Source organism: Haliaeetus albicilla, chromosome 6, assembly GCF_947461875.1.
Source record: "Haliaeetus albicilla chromosome 6, bHalAlb1.1, whole genome shotgun sequence".
NCBI classification, from domain to species: Eukaryota; Metazoa; Chordata; class Aves; order Accipitriformes; family Accipitridae; genus Haliaeetus; species Haliaeetus albicilla.
The window spans coordinates 10,281,425-10,304,661 of record NC_091488.1 but is presented as its reverse complement, the minus strand read 5'-3'; the positions used below and the strand labels follow the sequence as shown (position 1 = coordinate 10,304,661).

The following is a 23,237-nucleotide window of genomic DNA, read 5'->3' as shown; positions in this document are numbered from 1 at the left end:
GTTCTAGTAGGAAGGAGTCTTAGTTAACTCTTTTTTCAGCTGATAAATATTCACTTTTAAATTCAGAGCAGAACCTCAATTACTCTTTCTAAATCACTTCAGTGTTGTTTTTCTCATTCTGCCTTTGTGCAGATAAGTATTCGAGCGATTGTATGACTGATGTTGTGACAGAGTGAAGATGGACTTGACTTCTATAATATGGCAGAAACAAATTGTTCTCAATTAGCTCCTTTCTTTTTCAGGATGCATGTTTCAAGCCAGTGTGTCTGGCTATTCTACACTTAAAATGGAATTAACTTTTGCTGACCAAATTTCACAAAACACTGGCATCCACAGCTGATGATCTCAAATTAGATGTTAAAAGATATTTGGGGGATATTTTGGCATGTCTTAATATTGTAGCTTTGCACCATTAGTTATGTAGATTTTCTTGTGCTGCATTTAGATTTTCTAACCTATATATCTTTTTACCTTTAGGATATCTGTCAGTATAGTAACCAGCTAAGCGTATGAGCTCCTGAACAGTTTCTCAAAGAAGGGAACTTCATTGAAGTTCAACACTGTTAACAGTTTTCTGGGTAGGCCTGTATACCTATCTCAGCTTGGTCCAACTAGTTGCCATGTTTTATTGAGAATTATGATTACACAAGAGGCTTAGTCCCAAAGACACATATTGTTAGATGCTTTGGATTAAAAAAAAACACCCCCAAAACATCCCCCGCAAACGAAACCAAAAAGATAGTTTTCCACAGGGCAGCAGATGAGAAACTGAGTATCTGAGACAGGTACTGAGTTACAGCCTGAACTGATGCTTTTCTGTTTCTGGTTTTCCTTCTCACAACTTTGCATCTTACAGTTTCTGTGCTTTATATGAATGACATTACCAGGATTTTAGTTGAGAGAACAAGGTGTGTGTGATGTACCAGTGCTGTGAATCAGCAGAGGGCACTGCGTGCCTATAAACCTACGTAACTGAATTAACATGCAGAGTGACATCTTGGTGAAGTTAGCATCAGTTACTCCAAGGTTTAGATGATTTAGCTGAGGGAATATCTGTGCTCATTCAGTGATGCAGAGAATGCACCACACCATCTCGTTCCTTCCAATGAAAGCTGACTATATTTATAAGATGTTTATACCGTGCTATAAAAAAATGCACGGATCATTGGCACCAGGGGCTTCGATTCACAATACTGCATCCCACTTGGGCGCTACCTGGGTACATAATGTTTAGGGGAGCATAAAGTTATCTTATGCATGCAAAAGCAGACTTTCTCCTGAGATACCACTCTTCATTGAGATAGTGGTGTTTCCTGGCAGAGTGTGTCCTTTCTCAGCTAACCAGTCACTCGCTCTCACCCTCACAGGAAAAAGTGTGGGGGATCTGGTCCCTATGCCCTCCCAAGTGCTGGGCCTGATATTCAAGTGGCTACTGATATTCAGCTGCCACGCTGTGGTTTTTTCCCCCTGTAATAACCTGCTTCTTATGTCAGCTATGTGACCTGAAACAGAGCTGATGTGTGCAGAAGGTTTATTTCTATTTCTACTCATATTACATGGGTCCAGTGTAACTAAGCCAAATATTAGTTGATGTGAAACAGATGGATGAGAAAATCTATTGGGAATTGTAATATTTGTGACAAACACTGGATTTCTCATTTCCCTGTTTGTTTATTCCTGAGGCAGCTGGGTTGCATGAGTTTCCTGCCTATAGTTTCAGCTTCTTCAGTATGCTTTAGCCCATACTGCAGCAACAGCCTTCATAAGTAGCAAACCAGCAAGTGACCCATACAATAGCAGGTAGACCTCCAAGTGCTGATGCTGGTGTTCTGTTTTTGGAAGCATTCCAAGTGGCACTGTGAAACAGTTTATATATATATATATGCGCCTGTATTAAATACTATTAAGCCCTAAAAAAAGTAAAAGGTAAGAAACACTTCTGAGCATTATAGTACTGGTGTTGAAATATCATGTGAAATGATCAGAAGGGGTGGTTATTATGGCTGGTTTTATACTGCTCTGATTTAGGTATAAAAATACTTGAAAAGGAAATGTTTTGTGCATCTGGGGCATATTTTTTATCTGTGTCTTGTTTTCCTTTAGAGATTATACAGCACCAGGAGGTACGGAGAATGCTATTCCCAGCAGTATGATAGAAATAGGCAAATTTTGCCTAAGTATTAAAAAGGTTGTTGTATTTGCAAAAGCGCAAATTCATCAGAAGTAGAGCTGAAATGTTTCAGTTTGTTGGAAACTACTCAGAGCTATGTGTAGTCTTTCTTTGGTGGTGCTATTTTTGTTTCTGTGTAGAGCCTAGTCTTGAAATCTCTTCTCAAACAAAATTCTGATTGACAGCTCCTGGAGTTTTGTCCATGTAGGAAATAAGGATAAGGCCTTAGGTAGTGTCTTAGGAGCTCTTGAAAGTAACTTTCACAGGAGAGTCCCTAACTTTGATGATAATTTTTATTTTTCCAGGTTGAAGTTGTTCTTGTGCTTTATTTGATTTGTCACCCCAGATTTCTGCACAAGAGACATACCCAAGATTTCCCTTTCTGCAGTTCAAATTCAGTGAAATAGAAGAATAGTAAAACAAAGATATGTTTGTGTATCTCTTAGCTGTGCGCTCATGAGGAAGCACCACAGGGAATTCATAAGACTTGAGTTAACTCAGAGGGGATAACTCAGTTGAGATTGCCTCTGGCAGAGCAGGAAGCTGAGAACAAAATCAATAATTGGAATAACCCATTCTGATGCTGTCCTGGTTTTCTTGAGCATAGCAGTATACGTGTTTCATAAATCTAAATCTGGGAAATGCTAGGTACTTAAAACCAAACTGATATGCTCTGTCCCTGGAATACCTACACGGCGTTTACACTAGTGAAGGGTGGCTCCAGTGTTCAGAAGAAGGCACAGTAAAAACTGACTTCTTGCTGCCGTAGGAGTTGGTTATGGAATTTTAATGTGCCCAAAAGGCTAAAAGGTAATTACCAACATGGTTCAGATGTTACTAGCTGGGATGGGAAGGTACTCAGTCTGAGAGCTTTTGTTCTTCTTTCATAGCCCTTTGGCAGCAGAGTATGAAGGTGTGCCCCAGGTCAAATTAATTTCATGTTAAGAGATTCCATAATAGTACCCAAATGTCCATATTGGGACTAAATGCTTCTGATGAAACATACTCATTGAGTTCATATCTATCTACAGGGATATGTTTTCCTGATCCCAATTTAATGTATTTTCATATGGTTGAGCACAAGAGCTGTAGAAATGTCCTTTGCTCCATGCTGAATGAAAAAGAAAAAAACAAACCTCCATTTTCTAGAGTATTTGTGAAGATGTACTATAATGTCCATTCTTAAATTGGAAATGCTAGGTTTTCAACCAATGTGCTTCTGGCTCATGAAGTGACTGGAGATCTGCTCTGGCTATGACAAAACTTCTGATTGAAAACTTTTTAAAATTTGATGTTTTGGCATTTTACAAACCCTAATCTCTCCTCAAAAGCACTGCAAAATGAAATAGTTGTTTTGCAGCTACTTCTTCATATGTCCATGTACCAAAGAATCAAATCCTTTCCTCCCACACTTTGGTTTCTTCTTAACTTCCATTACCTTGGTGTTTCTGACAAGGATTCCATTAGAGTCCTGCGTCTGTACAAAGACTAGGTGAAAACCAGTTTTTTCTTCACTTTCTCTAGCCTGTTGGGGTTTTTTGTAAACTAATTTTCTCTTATTCTTAGGTTTGATTTTTTTTTTTTTTTTGTCCTTACTGCTTTCTAAGTATCTCTCTCCTTGAACTGGAAGTCCTCGAAGTTATTAGCCAGCATTTTTCAAGGTTATATCTCATTTTGTTATTTCCAGACCAAGTTTTGAGTCTTTCAGGATCCCTTTGTGTCCTCTCACTGTCTCTTCTGGTGCTTGCAAACACCTGCAGATTTGCATAATGTGCTCTCTGTCCCTTCTTTCACATTATTAATAGAGGCTAAATCAAATCTAGCCCGACACTTCTTTGTGTAAGTGGTCTTTGGATACTTCTGCTCAAGAAGACACAGTGTTGTTATTATTGTTACGTGGTTCTAAATATTAAATCTTGAGGCAGTATTTCTTTTGAAGCCAGTGTAAATATTTTTTTAGTGATGGATTGGTGTGGCATTGCATCAATTATCTATTAAAAGTTGGTACTTCTACCAATTGACATTCATGCTGATGCAGTGCCCTCTTAAATACATAATTTAATATAAGTTTTGAAAAATCAGCTGTGACACACAATATGGCCTTTATTATTTATCTGTTTTATGGTGTCCAGAATGCATTGTGGAAAAATAAGTAACCACGTAATGCTAATGAGCATTTCTTTGTGAATTTTTAAAGCTATTATGCTGCCATCCATATAGTCAGCCAGGGAAATCCCATGTAAATAAAATAGCTCTACAAATTACCTGTTGTCTTCCACTCTTAATTAAGCTAGACTTTCTGAATATCTAGTAGCAGACATACAGATATATAAAATAACTGTTAGATATATAATGATGTAATTGGGACATTTGTATTGGCCACACTATCGCTCTCTGGAATTTATGGCCAGAGGTGTTGGATTGGAAGAATGAGTCATTATTAGTAAATGCTACATTTTCTGTAGGGCTGGGGATTTTTAGGTTAGCTGAAACCATTTTTTTCCAGGAAGGTCTCTCAGCTATGATTTTAATGTATAGTAAAGCTCATCAGAGCTGCTTTTGTCTGATTTTGAAAGAAAAAAATCCCCACTAAATACAATTAACAGTTCAGTCTTTTCATGAACCTCTAGGAGAAAAAAACGTAACATATGTTTCTCTTTTTCGGTAAAAAATAGCCAATTTTTCATCCCAGTTGAGCAATGCTGTTCTGTCTCATTTTTTTGGTCTGATCTTAGTGACTCTACTGCAGGGTATTCATTTTGTTGCCCAGAAACGCCCAGTATAAAGCTTTGAAGATACAAGGCAGTGTAAGTTCTGCACACAACTGACTTAATTCAGCTGTGTGTCACACTTAAGTTGCACATGCAGAATAACAGGATCACAGAACGGTTGAGGTTGGATGGGACCTCTGGAGGTCATCTGGTCCAACCCCCCTGCTCAAGCAGGGCCACCTAGAGCTGGTTGCCCAGGACTGTGTTCAGGCGGCTTTTGAACATCTCCAAGGATGGAGACTCCACAACCTTTCTGGGCAACCTGTGCCAGGGCTCGGTCACCCTCACAGTGAAAAAGTATTTCCTGATGTTCAGAAGGAGCCTCCTGTGTTTCAGTGTGTGCCCATTGCCTCTTGCTCTGCGTGCATACACAGACACAATCTGTCAGAAGCTGTTACATGTATTGATTAGATTTGTGCTTTCGTGCAGTGAACACTTAACCATTTGGTGCAGCTTTCTGCACATGGAAGCCAAGATTATGGTTGTATTTAGTTTTTATGATGTTATTGTTTGTTTTTTATCTTGTAGGGTAGGTCTTACCCCTTTAAAGGTCCATTCCCTCCTATGTGGAATCTGTTGGCCTACCTGGACTACAATAACCTATGGAGGACCATGGATGAAATGGGAAAGGAGGTACGGCATGAGGAATTGCAGCAGACTGTCTCAGCTTGGCTTTGCCTCTGTGAGGGGCAGAGTGAAGTTGGGAGTAGGATGCAGATAGGCAAAGCTGCCCTAGCTTGAACAGACCTGGTGATGGCAAGAGCAGCATCATGCCATGCATTTTGGTGTGCACTGATGGTCAGAGCACATGTGTAAGTGGCATCCTGGCAAGCTCTTCTGAAGGCCATGCTGCTGAGTCTCCAGTCATACCTTCATTTTTCTGGATATATGAACATTAGGGTTTATGCTTGTGATCTTTAGCACTTTGCCTGACGATTGGGTAAGTAATATTTTAAGAGGCTGGTAGACCTCAAGTGTATGCCCTTCTCCACCCCCAAATTCAACTTGTCTGTTTTAGTTACCAGTTGTGTATGCTCTTCATTGACTGAGCCACAAGACTTTGAGAAGAGGTTGCTGTTACTTGCATAGATGAATGGGAGAGATATGGAATAACTCAGAGAAATTCCCCAGCACTGTATGTTGCCTTTCTAGGCAAAGTTCTTAACTCTAAAATTATTCTGTATTCTTCAATCTAAAAAAAAAAGATCTTAAAACAAGCAAACAAACAACAAAAAACCTAAAAGCATCCTCTGTTAAGTTCGCTGTATTACCTGCCAGGAATTTGCAGGCTGAATTACCATGTAAAGATGAGATGGATTGTGATTGATTGTGTTTGTTGTCTTTTTCTTATGCCATTCATTCATTTGCTAATGAACGCTCTTTTGTGTCTCCTTAGATTCCCAGCGAAGCCCCATGGAAGGCTCCACATGCAGAAGAATGGGACAAAATGACTATGCAAGACTTCATAGATAAAATTTGCTGGACAAAGTAAGAAACTCTTTTAATATGAAATACAATAGCTTATATTTATATACCTTAGAGCTCCAAATAAGCGTTACTGCTTTGCAAACAGATATAACTACCACTAGAATGCAGCTATTTTAAAGGAATGGGGTGAGAAAATCTTGTAATAATGGACCACAACACCTGTCAGCACACACAGTAGATTCTGTTATATTTCCATAACTTTTTAGGCTAAATAAAGATAAAATGAAAATTTGGGGAGGGTTACTTCTGAAGATATGGGTAGTAACTTCATCTGTTATGTGCACTTTCCCTCTCTTTACTGTGTGTTTAACCTTTAAGAGAAAAATGCTCTGGCTACAGCAGGTTTTTGAATGAAACTTTTGATGGAACAACACCCATTTATTCTGTGCTGGACCAGCTGATTTTACCAAAGTGCTATAAAAATAACATTTGTCTTGAAATAGCACTAAATCACTTTAACACCTATCATTCTGTTGTTTAACTGCTGCACTATATACCACACAGGGAAACTGAAAATGCTTCCTGTTTTTATGTATACATCAAAGCAATTTTTCTTTACTTGCCATTCAACAACAGTTTGATTGGTTTTCTTCGCACTGAAGGAAAAGAAAACAGTAATTCTGCCTTGCTGTAAAGCAGATTGATTTCTACAGAAACCTCTTCAGAATTGCTAAGCACCTGACGTGTGGCTGCCACAAGTCTGCATAAGCTTGGTGCAGAAGCCTGCTAGCACCCACTCAAGCTGACACTGTCATCGACAGGGGCATTTTTACGGCTTCAGACAGCCTCTAGAGTGCAACATGATCTTTGTTAATGGACAGTAGGCTCTTGTCCAAAAACTTTTCATCTTCTGGTTGTTTTGCTTTAACAAGAGTGACAATTGCACAAAAACATATAGAAACCCTTTCTTGTTTGTATCACCATCCATGTTCAGTAAAACCAAATAGAAATGTATGCTGGTGGTTCTGCTGGCCATCTGAACCTCTGATTTGGTAAGGAGCTATACAAGTTAGCAAAACACCACGCATCAGTAGTCATTCAATATCCAATAGCTCACGTGACTGCCGACATATTTACTTCAAATTCTGATGGAATAAGACTTGACGTTTTACCTGAATGTTGGCATAACTGTCAGCCTCCCTTAATTCCAAGATGCTTTTCAGATTTTATATGTGCATCTCAGCTTGATTTACCCAGTTGTTCAAGATTTAGGTAACATGCCATAGAAACTTCCCACCCTGGAAGGTAGTGATCCAGAAGGGTAATCTTCTACTGTTTCCTCTCATCTAACAGACTATACAGATTTGCTTTTGGCTAGAGTTGCATGCTGGAAATACCCTGAGTGCTCTTGGTTGAAATCATACTGCCATTTCTAGGTAAAACACCAGGAGAAACTGGGGAACTGAAATGCTGAAAAGCACTGGGAGAAGGCAGCAGAAACTAGGAAAATTTAACCACAATCTAACAGCTTTTGCTTTTGAAATATTAATAAATACATATACTAATTCTTCCATTAGACAAAATATCTTTCAGAGTTGATCATATGTGTTTATACAGACAAAAATTGATAAATATTTTCTGTATTATTTTTGGCTATCAAGAATGAATCCAGAATGCACCTGTATTTCAGAAAATGGATCAGCTCTTTACTTCAGTGAGACTTTGCCTTTTTAGAAAGGACAGAAGATGCCTTTTTTTCTATGTAGAGCTACAGCTGTTTGAAATAGTACATTTAAGTTACACTTTTCTTTTTTTCTTTTTTTTTTTTAAAGTTTGAAGACTTAAAGAAAGAAGTGACTAAAAGTGCATTCTGTACTGGCTTTGGAAATTATTGATTGCCTGATGCCTGGCATATGAAATACCTATAAAATCTCAGTCCCTGTCAATCACAGTGCAGTTAAGCTGAGCATTTCCTGGTCCTGTCCATGTCCCTTTAAACTCCTCCTCAGAGTGAGGGCAGAGAAAGTAGTTAGTTCTAACAGGTGGAATGTTTCCCTGAGCCTTAATTAACTCTGTCTTAGTGCACCCCAAAATCTTGTATAGATTTATACAGTAATTTTCAGTAGGGCTGTTATGAAAGCACCAACTGGAGGACATAAAGCAGTGATTCTTTTTCAGACAGAGGACAGTTTTCCACTTCTGAGTTCATCACCACTAGCTACCAGACTGCTGTTTAAAATACTGAGTTGAGCAACCAAATGCATCCTTTCCCTTTTCTTGCCAGAGTTTTGCATGAATGTGTGTGTGCTGTCTCTTCACTTACGGCTTTATACTTACATTTCTTTCCTTATTGTGTTCCAGCTGCAGCACTCTCCCTGAGCACAGCAGAGGAGTGGGCAGTGAGGGGATGCTGACTAATCCAGAGAGCTTAGTTAATTAGCTTAGACAAGATCCCTAACTTTTTTATGACAAGTGTTGAATAATCTCTATGCTGTGTGCTTGAGGGACGGGCATTCAGAAGGTGCAAACAGAGCTGTGGATCTTGTATGTAACCCAAGAACCATGGGAGGACATGGTGGTTTTGGAGTCCAGTGAAGACGGGAGCGCTTGCTTCCCTTTATCCTGAGTCTAGGATGACAAGCTAACATTGCATTAGTAGCATAAAGTGACATAAGCTTTCATGGGCTCGTATGTGTCCCTAATTTGGCTGGAATACAGCAGTGCTTGATTAACACTTTTTTGCAGGGTTACTTGAAAAAATGTTGGGTAAAAGGGATTGATAGATTCCTACTTCAACTGAAATTAAGGAATCCTTTGCCCGCAGTGAAAGAAGAGGTTGCTGAAGACAGTCTCTCCCCTACTAAAGAACAATCTTGTCACCCTTCTTCAGTTTTTAAATTAACTCACTTTCTTGTCTTTGTTGCAGTGCTGCCAAGAGTTTCGCAACTCTATTTGTGAATGTGGATGTCACTTCTGAACCCCATGAGGTCTCTGCCCTTTGGTTTTTGTGGTACGTGAAGCAGTGTGGGGGGACAACAAGGATATTCTCAACAACAAATGGAGGACAGGTACTGTCAGCCATCACTTTCTGCGTCTTGTGACAGGCCTTGTTTTAACTTCATTCTTTTGCTGCTTTATTTTAGTTCAGAGGGCCAACTGAGGTGTCCATGACTTTGAGCCACTATAACATTGATAACTGGTTCTGTTCATTTACATGTTAATTGGGATCTTGCAAAACTGGTGCTGAAGGCCGTTCCTGTGCTGAAGGCATTGGCCCAGGCATCAGTAGATTTGTATCTGTATCCTGTTTCCTTTTGGGCTCTGGTTAGAATACGTACTTTGCTTATCCACACAGAAAAAATAAAGTTTTACTTATTCTTATTTCTGTCGTGAGGCTGAAGCAAGCCTACCACTTCAGAAGCACTTAATGGAGATGGCAATGCTAGCTACACATGTGTAGAGTGCTCCAAATTAATACTGAAAATGTAGCCCAGAGCTCGGTTCCTAAAGACACAAGCTTCCATGGATTAAGACTGTTAAGATTTTAAAATCAGACTGAAGAAAATGAACACCCCTGCTTAAATATGATATTGCTCTGAAATATTTGAAATCTGGTATATTAGTGCTGCTTCTGCATTTCAAGGAAGTAAAGACTCTGTTAACAGTCTTCTACTTGAGAAATGTAAGTTTTACTAATTCTATTAGAAAGAATTATTTTTTTTAGAAATGCAAATTATTTAATAATAAATAAATAACTAAAAATATAAATACATTAAAACATGTTAAAATGCATAACTCTGCGTAGATAAGCAATAATTATAGATAATTTAACTGTAAATACATTGAATAAAATATTACTTGAATTCTGTGTTATGTCAGAGGTGATTTGAGTTTAAATTAGGTTAGATTATATACTGCAGGAGACATTTTTGGTGTGAGCTACATCGCTTCTTATACCTTGTTATTTATTATGAGGATCAGGGTTCCTACTTCTGATACACAGACCTCTGCAGGGATAAGAGTGAACTCAGAGAAAGATTTAAAAGTTTAAGCACTTTCCAGAAGTCTTGCTGATTCATGCAGGTCTGTGGAATCCATTTGGAGACCCCATGAGAAGGGATTTTCTCATAAGGTTACTGATACTTCTAGTTGCGGCTGGTGGTCAAATATGGGAAGTATTTGAGGAGTTCACTGAAAAAGAAAGTAATGTGGATACGTTTTCCAGGTGAGACTGCCAAACTTCCCCAAAATGTTTTGATAACAACAGAAGAACAGGGTTTGTTTTGAATGCCAAGCAAAATGTTTGTCATGAGACACACTTCACAAGCACCGGTCTGCTGAGTCCACTTTGCCAAGTTGTTGTTTTCTGTGTTTCAGGAGAGGAAGTTTGTTGGGGGCTCTGGCCAGATCAGTGAGAAAATGATGGAGCGCCTGGGAGGCCGGGTGAAGCTGAGGAAGCCCGTTGTCCGCATCGACCAGTCGGGTGAAAGTGTCATAGTGGAAACCTTAGATCATGAATTATATGAGGTAATGAAACCTCCAGCATTTAAGCAACTGTGTGTGCAGGGATGGCTAGAAAACCTTCAGCTTTTCCTTTTTGACTTCTCCAAAATCCTGTACAAAAATGTAGCAGAGATTTAAGTGAGTATGACAGACAGTCACACTTTCTGATTGTCCTGAAGTAATAGCAATGGTAGAGCTTTAAAGTGATGCCTGAAAAGCAAAGTGTATATTCAAACTCTTCCTTTGCTAGCATCTCTTCTTTGTGTTCAGTTACCTTTTGAATTAAAGGATAATTGTAAGGTGAACACAAAAATGTAGTTTAGTAATGAACCTTCTGTGAAAAACATGGCAAGCTTTGCTTCCAAGTTGTAACAGGGGAGTCTAAATGGAAGGGAGACCAATGGACTTTTACAACAGAGCTTTTTTTTAAGTGCTGGGGAAAGAGCAGCTGCCCATCATTCAAAGAGATGGCTGTTTATATAATGCTTGTTTGTTGTTCAACAAGCGGGATTTTGTGAGGGTTCAGTTTTGCAATTCTTATGCTAAATACCAAAATTGCTTCAGAAGATACACCCTGCAGCCTCTCCAGATGTCTGCCAAGATCATTAGAGCAATATACTTAGGATGAAGTAGTGGAGAATGTATTTGGCTTATGTATAATTTCTTTTGCAGGGCAAATATGTGATCAGTGCCATTCCCCCAGCTCTTGGTTTGAAGATTCATTTCAACCCACCTTTGCCCCCAATGAGAAACCAGCTCATCAACCGAATCCCCATGGGCTCAGTCATCAAGTGCATTGTATACTATAAGGAAACTTTCTGGAGGAAGAAGGGTATTACATTTTAATTGAAAGGAGTAGTAGTGACAGAGAGAGGGAAGAGGGTTACATGGTAATGGAGTAGACTTTGTGTTTAGAGGATGCTGGACCTTAGAAGGAGACTTCACACACTTCTATGCCATTTTTGCCTTCCCCTGTTTGAGAAACTTGAGAGAGCGGTTGGGAAGAGAGGGTGGATGGGGGAACAAAAAGGAGGTAAGACATGAAGGGAGAGCTCATGCCTGTTGCTTATTGCCTTGGTTGTTCTTTGTTGTCCTCTCCTTTTCCTTCAGTGGCACCTGGCTATGAGATGAGTCTCTCCCACTTGTACAGTAATGTAAAGGTACAAGTGATGTGTGATGGAAGGAGGTTTTATCCCATCAATTATCAGCCTGCAAAATTCTGCCCTCTGGATGCACTGGCAATTGAAGGTGTCTTCACATAGACATCCCCAGCTGGGCTCGTCATCCTGGACTCCCTTTACATGCTAAATACTTCCATCATGATTCCTTAGCTCTCTTAGAACTTACCGAATCTAAGACAAACTGCAATGTAATAGCACCCATTTGTCATCACTGGTTATAATGAGTCCTCATCTGTGTTTGTCTACAAATGTCATCTACCCTTCATCTTTGTGAATGATTTCAAGAGTTCTGGATTCTGGCATATTCTGGATGTTAGGTTTGGGATGGATTGGCAAGAGGTGATTCCTATTTCCTGATATAACCCATAGCTTGCATACTGTGCTTTGCTAACACCATTGTTCTTCTTTTAAGAACAATTTATTTTCTTCAAACCCTTCTTTTAAGAACAATTGTGTTTTCAAAACAAGGTATGAATATTTCCTATGTCTGACATAAATGTCATATATGAAAACAACTGTGGTAGAGGCATTTCAATATCTTCAGTATCTGAGAGCAATCTGTTTCTGTGCAATTAATAGTTACCTTGCTAACTGGGTTGCAGAATAATTTATTTTTCTACCATGAATTCAACAATAGGAGGTGCTTTTATTGACTTTCTGTTTTAAAGACGCTTGAAAAGGATTGTTAATTATCAGCCCATCTCAGATCTAAACTTTCTCCTCTAGGGAGGATCTAGCACTTCTCTGACTCAAGGCACCACTATACTACATTGCCTTGCAGATCAGCAAGGGAGCTCTGTGCTAATCTTTGTCACTTGAGGGGGTCGCTTTACTTGGGTTTTTTGTTCTCCTTTCCTTTGTTTTCGTATCTCCCTGTAATAGAATCATAGAATCAGAGGATGATAGAGACTGGGAGGGACGTCTGGATGCCATCTAGTCCCATGCCTTGCTCAAAGCAGGGGGAATTTAGATCAGGTTGTGTAGGGCTTTTTCCAGTCAAGTTCTGAGTATTTCACAACTTCTTGGAAGCTTGTTCCTGCATTTGGATACATGGATCCTAACTTCTTTTCCACCTTGTGCTTAACAGGGTATTGTGGTACCATGATCATTGAAGATGAGGATGCTGCAGTTAGTTTAACACTTGATGATACTAAGCCTGATGGCAGCTTTCCTGCCATAATAGGGTAAGAGACAAAGAAAGTGTCTAGTTAACGCCTTTTTATTTTGTCTTAGAGGCAACAGTTGAAACAGAAAACCTGCTACTTTTGAAGGGAAATACTTTAAAATAGTTAAAGGGTTGAGTTTCTCAGTGTGTGGTGAATATGTTCTATGATTTTTTTTCTTTCAAAAAATGTTATCTCTATGATTTAATTGCTAACTTAAAAAATGAAATTCTGTTTTTTTTCTCACCATCATCTTTTACCTTTTTGTTTGGCAAAGTACAAAATTGGAGAAGAGGAAAGGAAGGAGAAGAAAAAAGGGGGTGATTGCAGAAATGTAAAGTTTTCTCCAAATATTTTGCCTCCCCCAGATCTTCCAGTTCTTTAATTAAAATTTGTTTCTAGAATTATATTTTGTTTTGTTCTGGTTTTTTAAACAGCCAGAGAGTATGATCAGTCTTAAAAAGTGTATTAAACAATAATTTCCAGTTCAATCCCAGGCTTCACCTCTTGTTGCTATATGCCTGCACCCACTGCTGTGTAAAATTAAGGGCATGGGGAAACAGCTCATATAAATATTCTAACCTGAATCTCAGAGTGGTTCCTTCCACAGTGAGTCCTGCAAGCAGCAGGCAGAGCATATAACATTATGCAGAGAGGTGAAATAGATATTTTGGATAGAAACCCAGAAGCTAACACTATGAATCACAGCATCCCATCTTAAGGTATTGGCATTTTAAATAATGGAGGAAATGTAGTAACATAATGGAAGTAAATTGTTCGTGATCTTCCTACAGCTTCATTCTTGCTCGGAAGTGTAGAAGACTGACAGGTCTCACAAAAGAAGAAAGGTAAGTACAAACACTGGAGATCTGCATGGAATCTGAGTCAAAATTCTGTTATAAATGACCAGAGCAGGAAAAAAATGCCCCAGTTTGAAGGAAGTTGTCTGTAACCTTGTGACAATAGGCAGATGTGTTGCTTTAAGGAAGAAAATATCTTTCTTGTTTTTGGATGAAAGCCCCATGGAATTCCCACAAACCGGCAGCAGATGTGGTAGCTGGCCCCTGCCCTTTGGAAACTCTCTGGTCCTGGTTCTCATTTTCCAGCAGGGCTGCTCTGCTTATGTGACTCTAGCAGAAGAACTGCTCTAAGCTGCTGAATATGAAAATAGCGTAGATATTCTGCTGCCTTCACTGGAAAGGGTCCAGGGCCAGCCTCATCCCCCCAACACTGCCACCTCTCTAGCTTCCTGCAAGTGCACTGAGCTCTTTGAAAGCTTGTCAGAAGGGACAGGTTTGGCCACTGTGCTTAATTTTTTTTCTAATTGCCCTGGAGGGTCCTTTCAGTGGCTGTAACTTAGTGCAATCTTGAGGTTGCTGTAGCTGCCATAAACGAAAACTCAGCATCATGAAGGGGTCAAAAAGCTGCCACCAGCTCTCCACCCTCAGTTTATGGGGGGAAAAAAATGCCCTTCAGGCACAAGATGAAGGTCTTTTTTACTGTCTTCTTGAAACAAATCTCTGCATACAGTACTGCTCTTTGGTTTATTACTAAAATAGATTTTACAAAGTAATGAGGTTTTTTCCATCACAGTGATTCACAGTATCAGATAAAATTAAAGCTACAAGTAGAGAGTGTGGATATGAGGAGAGCCTTATTTTGACATGGGGAAAATACATTTGTTTTTAAAGCATGCCACAAGGAATACTGTGTCCAAGTAAACATTTTTACAGTAATAGCTAGTCTAACTAGAGAAGATGTAGTCATCTTAGATTAGCTTTGCAGGTAGTCTAGCCGTCTGTGAATAATGGGTCCAAATGGAGCTGTTAATGTCCCAGTCTTTTTAAATGACAGCCTGGTAGCACAAAGCACTTTTAATTTGGGCAGTAATGGACAAGGCAGCCTTTTCCTCAGCACTCAGGCTTTGAGATAGACCCCCAGCATGTAACTGACAATAAAAGTAGTGTAGGTATTCTGAAATCCAGTGTGCCCAGCATTTTAAGCTGTAATAAACACCAAATGGTGTCTTATGCTGTATTTCAATACACTAGATACAACTGAGCATTTGCAGTATTTGGGAACAGCTTCTCTTTCTGTGAAATGAATGGCTGTCCTGGCTGTTTGCAAGGCACCATGAAGGAAAGGTTGCTTTCCCCTGGGTGTTAAAAGCATTAGCACAATTACCTGACTCTGCTGCTGCCTACAGCCAAGGTATAAACAAAAGGATTTTGAACTCTTTGTCTTTTGAGGAATAAACCTTAGACTAGGAAGGACTTTCCTTTGGTAAAGATGGTTATGAAATATGCTTGGGTTGGTACCTGATAGATGTACCCTGGTGCAGGGGTACCTCCCTGGCTCCTGCAGTCCTGGCCACAGCCAGCCAAGGCAGGAACCCGCTGGGCTGCATTGCAGCTCCTGTCCTGCACATGAGCACAAGTCCCCTTCCAGTGGAAATCGGGGTCCAGGAGAAGGCAGAGTGTGAACCCGGACCTTCCCCCAGTGTACACTCAGGGTGCAACCAGTTTGTGTTGTTTAGATGGAGGCTGTGATGTTTGCAGGGAGGGATCTCTTCTGAGGACAGGCTTCTTGTGGCACCCTACAGAGGATGCATCTCACTGAGATGCTGTGCTCACCTGTCACTACAAGTTGGGCTCTCCCTTTATCACACTGATGACAAGGTAAGGTTTTCGGTAATCCTTGAATACGAAGAGTAGGACGTAGAGTGTGTGGCAGCTATCCTAAGTCATGGCTGGGAACAGCAGTTGCGGGATGGGATGGAAACTGTTTTACAGCCTAAGCCAGAATGAAAGGAGTAAAACTCACTGCTGCCTTCCAGCTGGTCTTCCCAGGCCAGGTGCCAATGAGTAATTACAGTGGTTAGATTGTGCCCTACCTTTCACAGCTTTGCAACAAAGGTGATGGTATCATATACTGCTGTGGAATAAGAGACCAGGAAAAAGAGCCGAGTGTCTGCACGTGCACTTCTTCCACACTGAACACAGTTTAACTCTCAACAGGACCCTACCTATGTAGCTCCAGGCATAACATTCCTCTTATTTAGTGCTGGTGGCAATTTCACAGCTGAGTCCAAAGCCAAGAAATAAGGATTTTACTCACTGCGTATTCCCTATGTTCTATGCTAGCATTAAGCATAAATCCATAAATAAGTATTTATATAAACTGTTCTAGGACAAAAAGTGCAGATGTTGCAGAGAGACCAGCACATCTGCAAGGATTTGCTCTTATTAGGGCAAATGTCCTCAGTGATAGATTACTGTTGGTACAATTCAATCCTTTAGAAACTGCTTTTCTGTGTTTCTTTTCTGTCAAATAATGCCTTATTATTGATGAATAATTCCTTCCAGGGTTGAAATTTCTTAAGATTCTGAAGATGCCCTTGGCCTGAAGCTTAATATTTTCTTTTGCACGGCTATCTTAACTAACTTTATCTGTATCTGCAATGTAGTTAACAAACAGCAGTGAACTTGCACCTTTCTGGAGGCCTGCAGTTGGCTGTACATGAGAATCCCTACCAGCCTCTGGGATGCCATTTCCAAGCTCGCTGGAGGGTCTGCAAGTCATGTGTGGGAAAAGGGCAGGGCACAGACGATCTAGAGGGGTCCTTCTCATCCCTGTTGTGGTGCTGGGAGGAGCAGAAGCAGATGGGTCCCAAGGTGATAACTCGCTTTCCTGTGGAGCCCTGTGGTGTTACTGACCTGCCCTGAAAGCAGGAGCCGGTGGGCATTTGTGAGAGTTGGTGGGCAGACCTCAGCAGAGGCTTTGATGGATCATGCTGTTAAAATGGCTTTATTCTGTTCGGACACTGGGTAGGTGCTGGTGGTCTGCAGGGCATGATGATCACCTCACTTAGGGAGAGACGGAGAGAGAGATGGAGGAAATTATCCCTTTTGTTATGGCTGTTGCTGGATTCATGTCACCCCCTGCCTGCAGCGGGATGTTCATATACAGATCTTGCAGCTCTCTGAGCCCTACAGGCCAGTCATGTGTCACCATGCATTTCTGCTTCTGAAGCAGGCTGACCCTTGTCCTCTGCCTCGGGGCACAAGGAAGGGACTGCTTCCTTCCCCTCTGCTGCTGCTGGTCTTGACACCCGCCAGCAGCAAAATCACCCCAGGGCCACAGCTCTTCCTGAACTGTAGCAGCCTTCCCTTTCTTGCTCAAGCCCCAACCTGTAGAGGAGGACACCTTCTTAAAGGCCCTTCAGGTCTTCCTGGGTTTTTTTTTCCTCCTCACCCCCTTTCTATAGCATTCTTTGAGTTCAGCTGCTCATGGGTATAGCTGGCCTCCTGTATAGCTGGGTGCTTCATACAGCAGTATAGATATGGTTTCCTCATATTCTTATATAGCTGCAAGTGTAGCCCATACAGTTACAGAGCTGGGACTGCTGTATTTCTGTGCCCAGCATGGCTTTCTGTGGAGTACAGGATTTGCTTCCAGAAGTAAACGTCTTTCCAGTGTTGTGTTTGCATGTTTGTTTTTTGTAATTGTTAACTATTATTTCATCTTGATCTTCTTGTGTTTGGGAATTGGTGCAGTGCAGTTAACAGTAAACAGTAAGACCCAAAAGCTAGTAGGAACAAACTTAATTGCACTTGGGATTTGCTACAGAATGAAGTATATTCATGGATTTATAGACTCATAAACTAAAACAGGAGAAAATTTTATAGATACAGAAATAAAGTACTGATTCCCTGAGAGCCTCAGGCTATCAATACCTGCATCTTTGTAGGAACAAAGCGTAAGTTAGGCTATGTGCCAAGACAAAAAGTGCAATGCCTTACTTTCTTTTCCTGTGACAGCCTGGAGAATCTTTGGATAATGTACGGATCTGGGCTGCTAGAGGTATCTTAAATGAACAGCTTGCATAACTGCTGGTAAAACCGGCACTTACACAGCACAGGAGTTTGAGTGAGTTATTTGTAGGGATCCAGAGGCTGACCAATTAGGATAGATCCCCAAAAGCTGGAACCTCAAGTTCAAGCAGATATTAATACTTGCTCTCTTGAAACTAGGGTGTATTAGAGGTGGTTTGTTTTCTCTTTCTTCACACAGAAGTCTTCTGTTGCTTTTCTCTTGCAGGAAGACAAGGCTGTGTGAGCTCTATGCAAAGGTTCTGGGATCAGAGGAAGCTTTACATGTAAGCACAAAATCTAAACCGCGGCATCTCTTGTCAGACTTGTTGAGCTGGGGAAGGGCAGAATGAAACCGGAATGCAGCAGTGCCCTGGCACAGCACTGTGTAGCGTTTTGGAAAAGGTACCTCCTACAGGAGCACTTGCTGCCCTCTGCAGAGGAGCGGAGAGAGGGTCATGGCAAGTCGTGGGTTGTGTTTGACAGTGAGGGCAAGAATGAGCTTATGAAACAGTTAAAAGGCAGATATGTTCTCGTCCAGGTTCATGGGTGCCATTCACAGTGCTTACCACCATACGCCTCAACTGTTTCCAGATGTGACAGGCTTGCTTTTCCCTCTCAGTCTATGTGGAGCATAATGTTTCTTCTCTCTTACTAGTTGCTAAGATCCATTGCTGCATGTGGTTTTTTGGTTTGGGTTTTGTTGTTGGGTTTTTTTTGCCTTTCCCTTGCCTTCTCTTCCCTGCAATGGTAAATAATTGATAGGATTTGTGTGATCTCACACTTAGTTTATGTGAACAACCCTGTTTATCCTTTAAGGGCAATTTTATGTGAGTTAAATGTTGCAGACACCAGTCTAGAGATTACATCGTTTTAAACACAATGGTATTGTATGCGGAACCATGCAAGTGCCATACTTTGTGTTTTTAACAGTATATATTTGTATCCAATTTGTACATATTACAAGTATTACACCTGTGTACAGCAGAGGTTAATTTTGCTTTACATGGCTCAAAGCATAAATTTTTGCTCAAAGCATAAATTTACATTGACAGATTAAGAGCATTATGTTTTACAGTGGCCAGATTAGCTAGTTTCTTTAAAAATACCTGGCAGTGTCTAAAATTAAGGCTTATTGTGTCAGATCCATGTTGCATTAAGAGACTTGTTAAATGTGTTCGTCTTGTCAGACATTGACATGCAACAAATCATAAGCTATTCTTCTCTGCTGTCTCCTCAGTTCTTTTATTACCTTCCTCGGGACTTTGTCCTTTCCTTGAGTGAATTAATCTCTGTTTTACAGCCAGTGCATTATGAAGAGAAGAACTGGTGTGAAGAGCAGTATTCTGGGGGCTGCTACACAGCCTACTTCCCACCAGGCATAATGACTCAGTATGGAAGGTACAGTCTCTATTTATAGTGGGCTTCGGAGTAGTAAGATAAGACCAAGTTAATAAATATCCTCAGAAAGGGTCATAAATCCTCTGTCACTGTTCGCTTTATACCTTGAAGATCACTGGGGAATATTTTAAACAGATATCATAACCTTCCACTTGTCTCAGTTGGGCTTTATGATGGATGAGTACAGTATCATTAGGGGTTTTTATTCACTTTTGTTATTTGGTGAATACAGCTGAGTATGTTCTTGGAAGGGAGTTGGGAAGCTTTCACAATCTGTTTACAAAACTGGCTTTGTGTATTTGAGATTGGTGTTACCGTTTCCAGCACATCTTTAGCTGGTATTTTATAAATACTGGCAGAGAGTTAGTTCTTGCCAACGTTGACAGTAATGAGTGATTTCTTTGGACTGTTCCTTTCCTTTTAGCAGTCAAGGTTTAATATAGTAATCAGTGTGTCATTGTATACATTCCTCTCTGAAATAAGTTTTTGCATGAAAATATGATGTACCAAAAAGAAAAAGTCTTACTGGTCAGACCAATGATGGAATTCAGATACATAGTTTTTAATGTGATGGCATAGCCCTACTTTTGAAGTATAACTTTTCACAATGTAAAAAGAACTTAGAGCAATAAAGCAGTTGTAGTGAAGAGCATATGGAGGCCTTAGTATTTAAAGTAATTTTAATTATAATTATTGCAAATTCTGGCAAAAACAGAGTAAAAAAAAAACTTTTAAAACTTTTTTTCATTTGCTTGTTACATTAGATATCATGGGGATCTACTTCAGAATCCTACACTGCACCAGTAATGCCTACCATTGGTATTTATGACACTGGCTAAAATCATGGGATAAAATAAGTCTCATTTCAAATTAATTGTCCTTTACACCTACAAGCAGTGTAAATATTTAGAAAATATGAACACTGATGTGTTTACTGTAAGAAATGAAACGCAATGCAGACTCACTCTCCAGCTCAGCTCACCCAAAGCTCCTATCTTTTAAGTGCTTGCTGTTATTTAAAACACTTTTATTCTAATATTAACCCAAGTATTTCAGTTATCTTTCCTGATATGACCAATGTGACTTACTGCTTGTCGCCCTCCAGGATTATTCGGCAGCCCATTGGCAGGATATATTTTGCTGGCACAGAGACAGCCACAGAGTGGAGCGGATACATGGAGGGGGCTGTACAGGCTGGAGAGAGAGCAGCCAGAGAGGTACTGGCGCAAGCCCAAAACAGGGGACACTGTCAAATATCCTATGGAAAATGATCTTCTGGTTGGAGGTGAAATGGGAACTGAGTATTGACAGCTTCAGGCGTTCTGAAATCTTGATGCAAATCCCTGCAAAGGGGATAGACTTCAAAAAGGATGAAGGTTTTGCACTTAGATTTGGAGTGCTTAGGAAGGGCTCTGGCTATTTCATCAAACTCTTCTCTGTTTCCAGGAATGAAATACTTTCTTCTTTAACAGAAACCCCAAATTCTCACCTAGTTGTTTTTTTCCCCAAATGGGCACTTTGTTAGTCATCATACCAAGAGATCATGGGCATTAACCTCACTAGGAACAGCTCAGTTCTGCAGCTCTGCACACCAAGCCAGTCCCTTCCTCAACTATTTCCAACAATACTGTTGACACAGTGATATACCATTGAGACAGCCTTACATAAAGTCATTAAACAAGCGCTTAAATATTTTGCTTCTGAGAACATGCCAATTCCTCAAGTATTTTCAGGAATATTACAGTTTATTGAGCAGCAAAAGAAATGTCATCTTTGTTTTATGAGGTGAAGGGAACCTTGTGGCTAAAAACTATAGTCATGGAACAGAAATGGGCCTGGAAGGGATCTGGAGAGTTAGTCTAGCCCATACCCCTGCCCCAAAAGACAGGGATCAATTGTCCCTAGACTGTCCCATTTGTGAAGGTTATACCTAACATGTTCCTGAGAACCTCCAGAAGTAGTGCAAGGAAAATATGTTTAAAATCTAGTGCAAGGGTGCTTCGCGCTCTCCTGTGTTGAAAAGTTGACACAGTCCATGAATCTTGTCTAGAATCAAAGCCCGTTGTAAAAGGCAGCAAATCTTAAATCTACAAGTGCCTGGAATAGGAAAAACTTTAATACCACCACCTCCATTTTATTTTACTGTAGAAGAAGTTAATCTTGCTGTCTTTCATGACTATAATTTCAGATAATCTTTGCTGTCCTACTGATTTCTGGTATCTTTGATACTTCAAATGGTTACTTTTCCATTGTGAAGGTTTTCTTTTTAGTCTTGCTTTTCTCTGGCTGAAAGTGGTGGTCTGTCATCACTTACAGGATTCTGTTCCTCTTCCTACATCATGGTAAAATTTGCAAAACAAGCTACTCCTGGCTCTATAGCTTGCCCATGCAGTAGCTGGTTTATGCACACCTCACTTTGCCATGAGTGTGTACTTAACTCTTAGTCATATTCATATTACCCTGTTCCCACGGGACTACTCAAGTTCCAATATCTCGCATGGACTAACTAAGCAGAGAGGTTTTTCTGTTACTATTTTCCACTAGGAGGAGTATCTTATTAAATATCAGACCTCCCCAGAAATGAGTTGTACAAAGGTCGAGTTTTCTTTTAAAATTTGAATACACAGAGGTTTATGTACTTAATTGTTGTCTTCATCACGCCATTTTAAAACAAAAATTGAAGCCAACTCTTTTTCCCTTCCAAAGAATGAGTGGTACTTACTGGAGAATGTTATTTATTTTCAGATACTGTTTGCTATGAGGAAAATCCCAGACAGTGAAATTTGGAAGCCAGAACCTGAATCAATTGTAAGTCTTTCTGTAGATTAAATGGATTATTTTTTTTCTGTGGTTTTGTTGATGAGATAAAATGTTGTTGACTGCTTTTATTTAAGTTCACTAAATCAAAGCCACAATAAACTTTCCCCTACTCACCAAAACTGCCCTTACCTAAACAGGAACATGATAGAAACTCAGAGAGGTCACCCATCTGACAACTCTGTAATATGGGATCAGAAAGAACTGCACTTTTTAACTGGGCTATGAATCCTTTCCATGTGTCTCTTCTTCTTCCCTTTAACTGAGCAGAAAATTTTGATACACTGTACTTCTTCATAACATGAAGTCCTTCAACCCAGTTCTGTTTCTGCCGCAAGAATCTCTCAATTTACATCCTGCCTCTCACAGTGGAGATGTTATTTTGATAATGGATGCTCTCCCCACAGGATGTTCCAGCTTTGCCCATCACTACAACCTTCTGGGAGAGGAACTTGCCGTCTGTGCCAGGACTGCTAAAGCTGATTGGATTGTCCACTTTCTTCACCTCAGTGGCTGCGGCTGGGTTATTTGCCTACAGAAAGGGACTTCTAGTTCAAAACTGAAAAAGGTGCCAACGCAAATCCTCACACTTGAGCGGTTTTCTTTTTTTTGGAGGGTTTTTTGGCATGTACTTCCCTGTCTCCAAAATCAGATCAGGACTGGGGAAGAGGAGAAAATAGTAGAGAGAAGAGGCTGGAGGGGAGGGATAAAGGAAGGTGATCCATATTGAAAAAGAACCCTTTCAATCCAGGCCTACTTCTAGCAGGAACTTTTTGGTGTCGACGCAGAAGTCACGGACACTGCACACAATCAATATGATTAAAGCAGATGCCAATTTATTGCCCAAATAGCTTGGTTTATATAAGTATTTTAGTTCCTGCTCATGCGTAAGCCATCTGTTGATTGGTTAGCATGTGCTGTCCACGCGCCTA

General features: G+C 40.3%; 1 protein-coding gene across 2 annotated transcripts in view; it reads left to right on the top strand.

The window, feature by feature from the left end:
* LOC104325112 (amine oxidase [flavin-containing] B) overlaps nucleotides 1-23,237 on the top strand; it is a 55,587-nt gene that overhangs the window by 27,901 nt on the left and 4,449 nt on the right. For both annotated transcript variants that reach the window (XM_069784988.1, XM_069784989.1), the window contains exons 4-15: nucleotides 5,470-5,574; nucleotides 6,338-6,429; nucleotides 9,296-9,437; nucleotides 10,747-10,896; nucleotides 11,545-11,704; nucleotides 13,141-13,237; nucleotides 14,011-14,064; nucleotides 18,317-18,374; nucleotides 19,391-19,488; nucleotides 20,594-20,705; nucleotides 22,234-22,296; nucleotides 22,713-22,873. In XM_069784988.1, coding sequence (XP_069641089.1) covers nucleotides 5,470-5,574; nucleotides 6,338-6,429; nucleotides 9,296-9,437; nucleotides 10,747-10,896; nucleotides 11,545-11,704; nucleotides 13,141-13,237; nucleotides 14,011-14,064; nucleotides 18,317-18,374; nucleotides 19,391-19,488; nucleotides 20,594-20,705; nucleotides 22,234-22,296; nucleotides 22,713-22,868 — 1,287 coding nt within the window. In that variant the 3' untranslated portion in view covers nucleotides 22,869-22,873. The remainder of the gene's footprint in view (nucleotides 1-5,469; nucleotides 5,575-6,337; nucleotides 6,430-9,295; nucleotides 9,438-10,746; nucleotides 10,897-11,544; nucleotides 11,705-13,140; nucleotides 13,238-14,010; nucleotides 14,065-18,316; nucleotides 18,375-19,390; nucleotides 19,489-20,593; nucleotides 20,706-22,233; nucleotides 22,297-22,712; nucleotides 22,874-23,237) is intronic.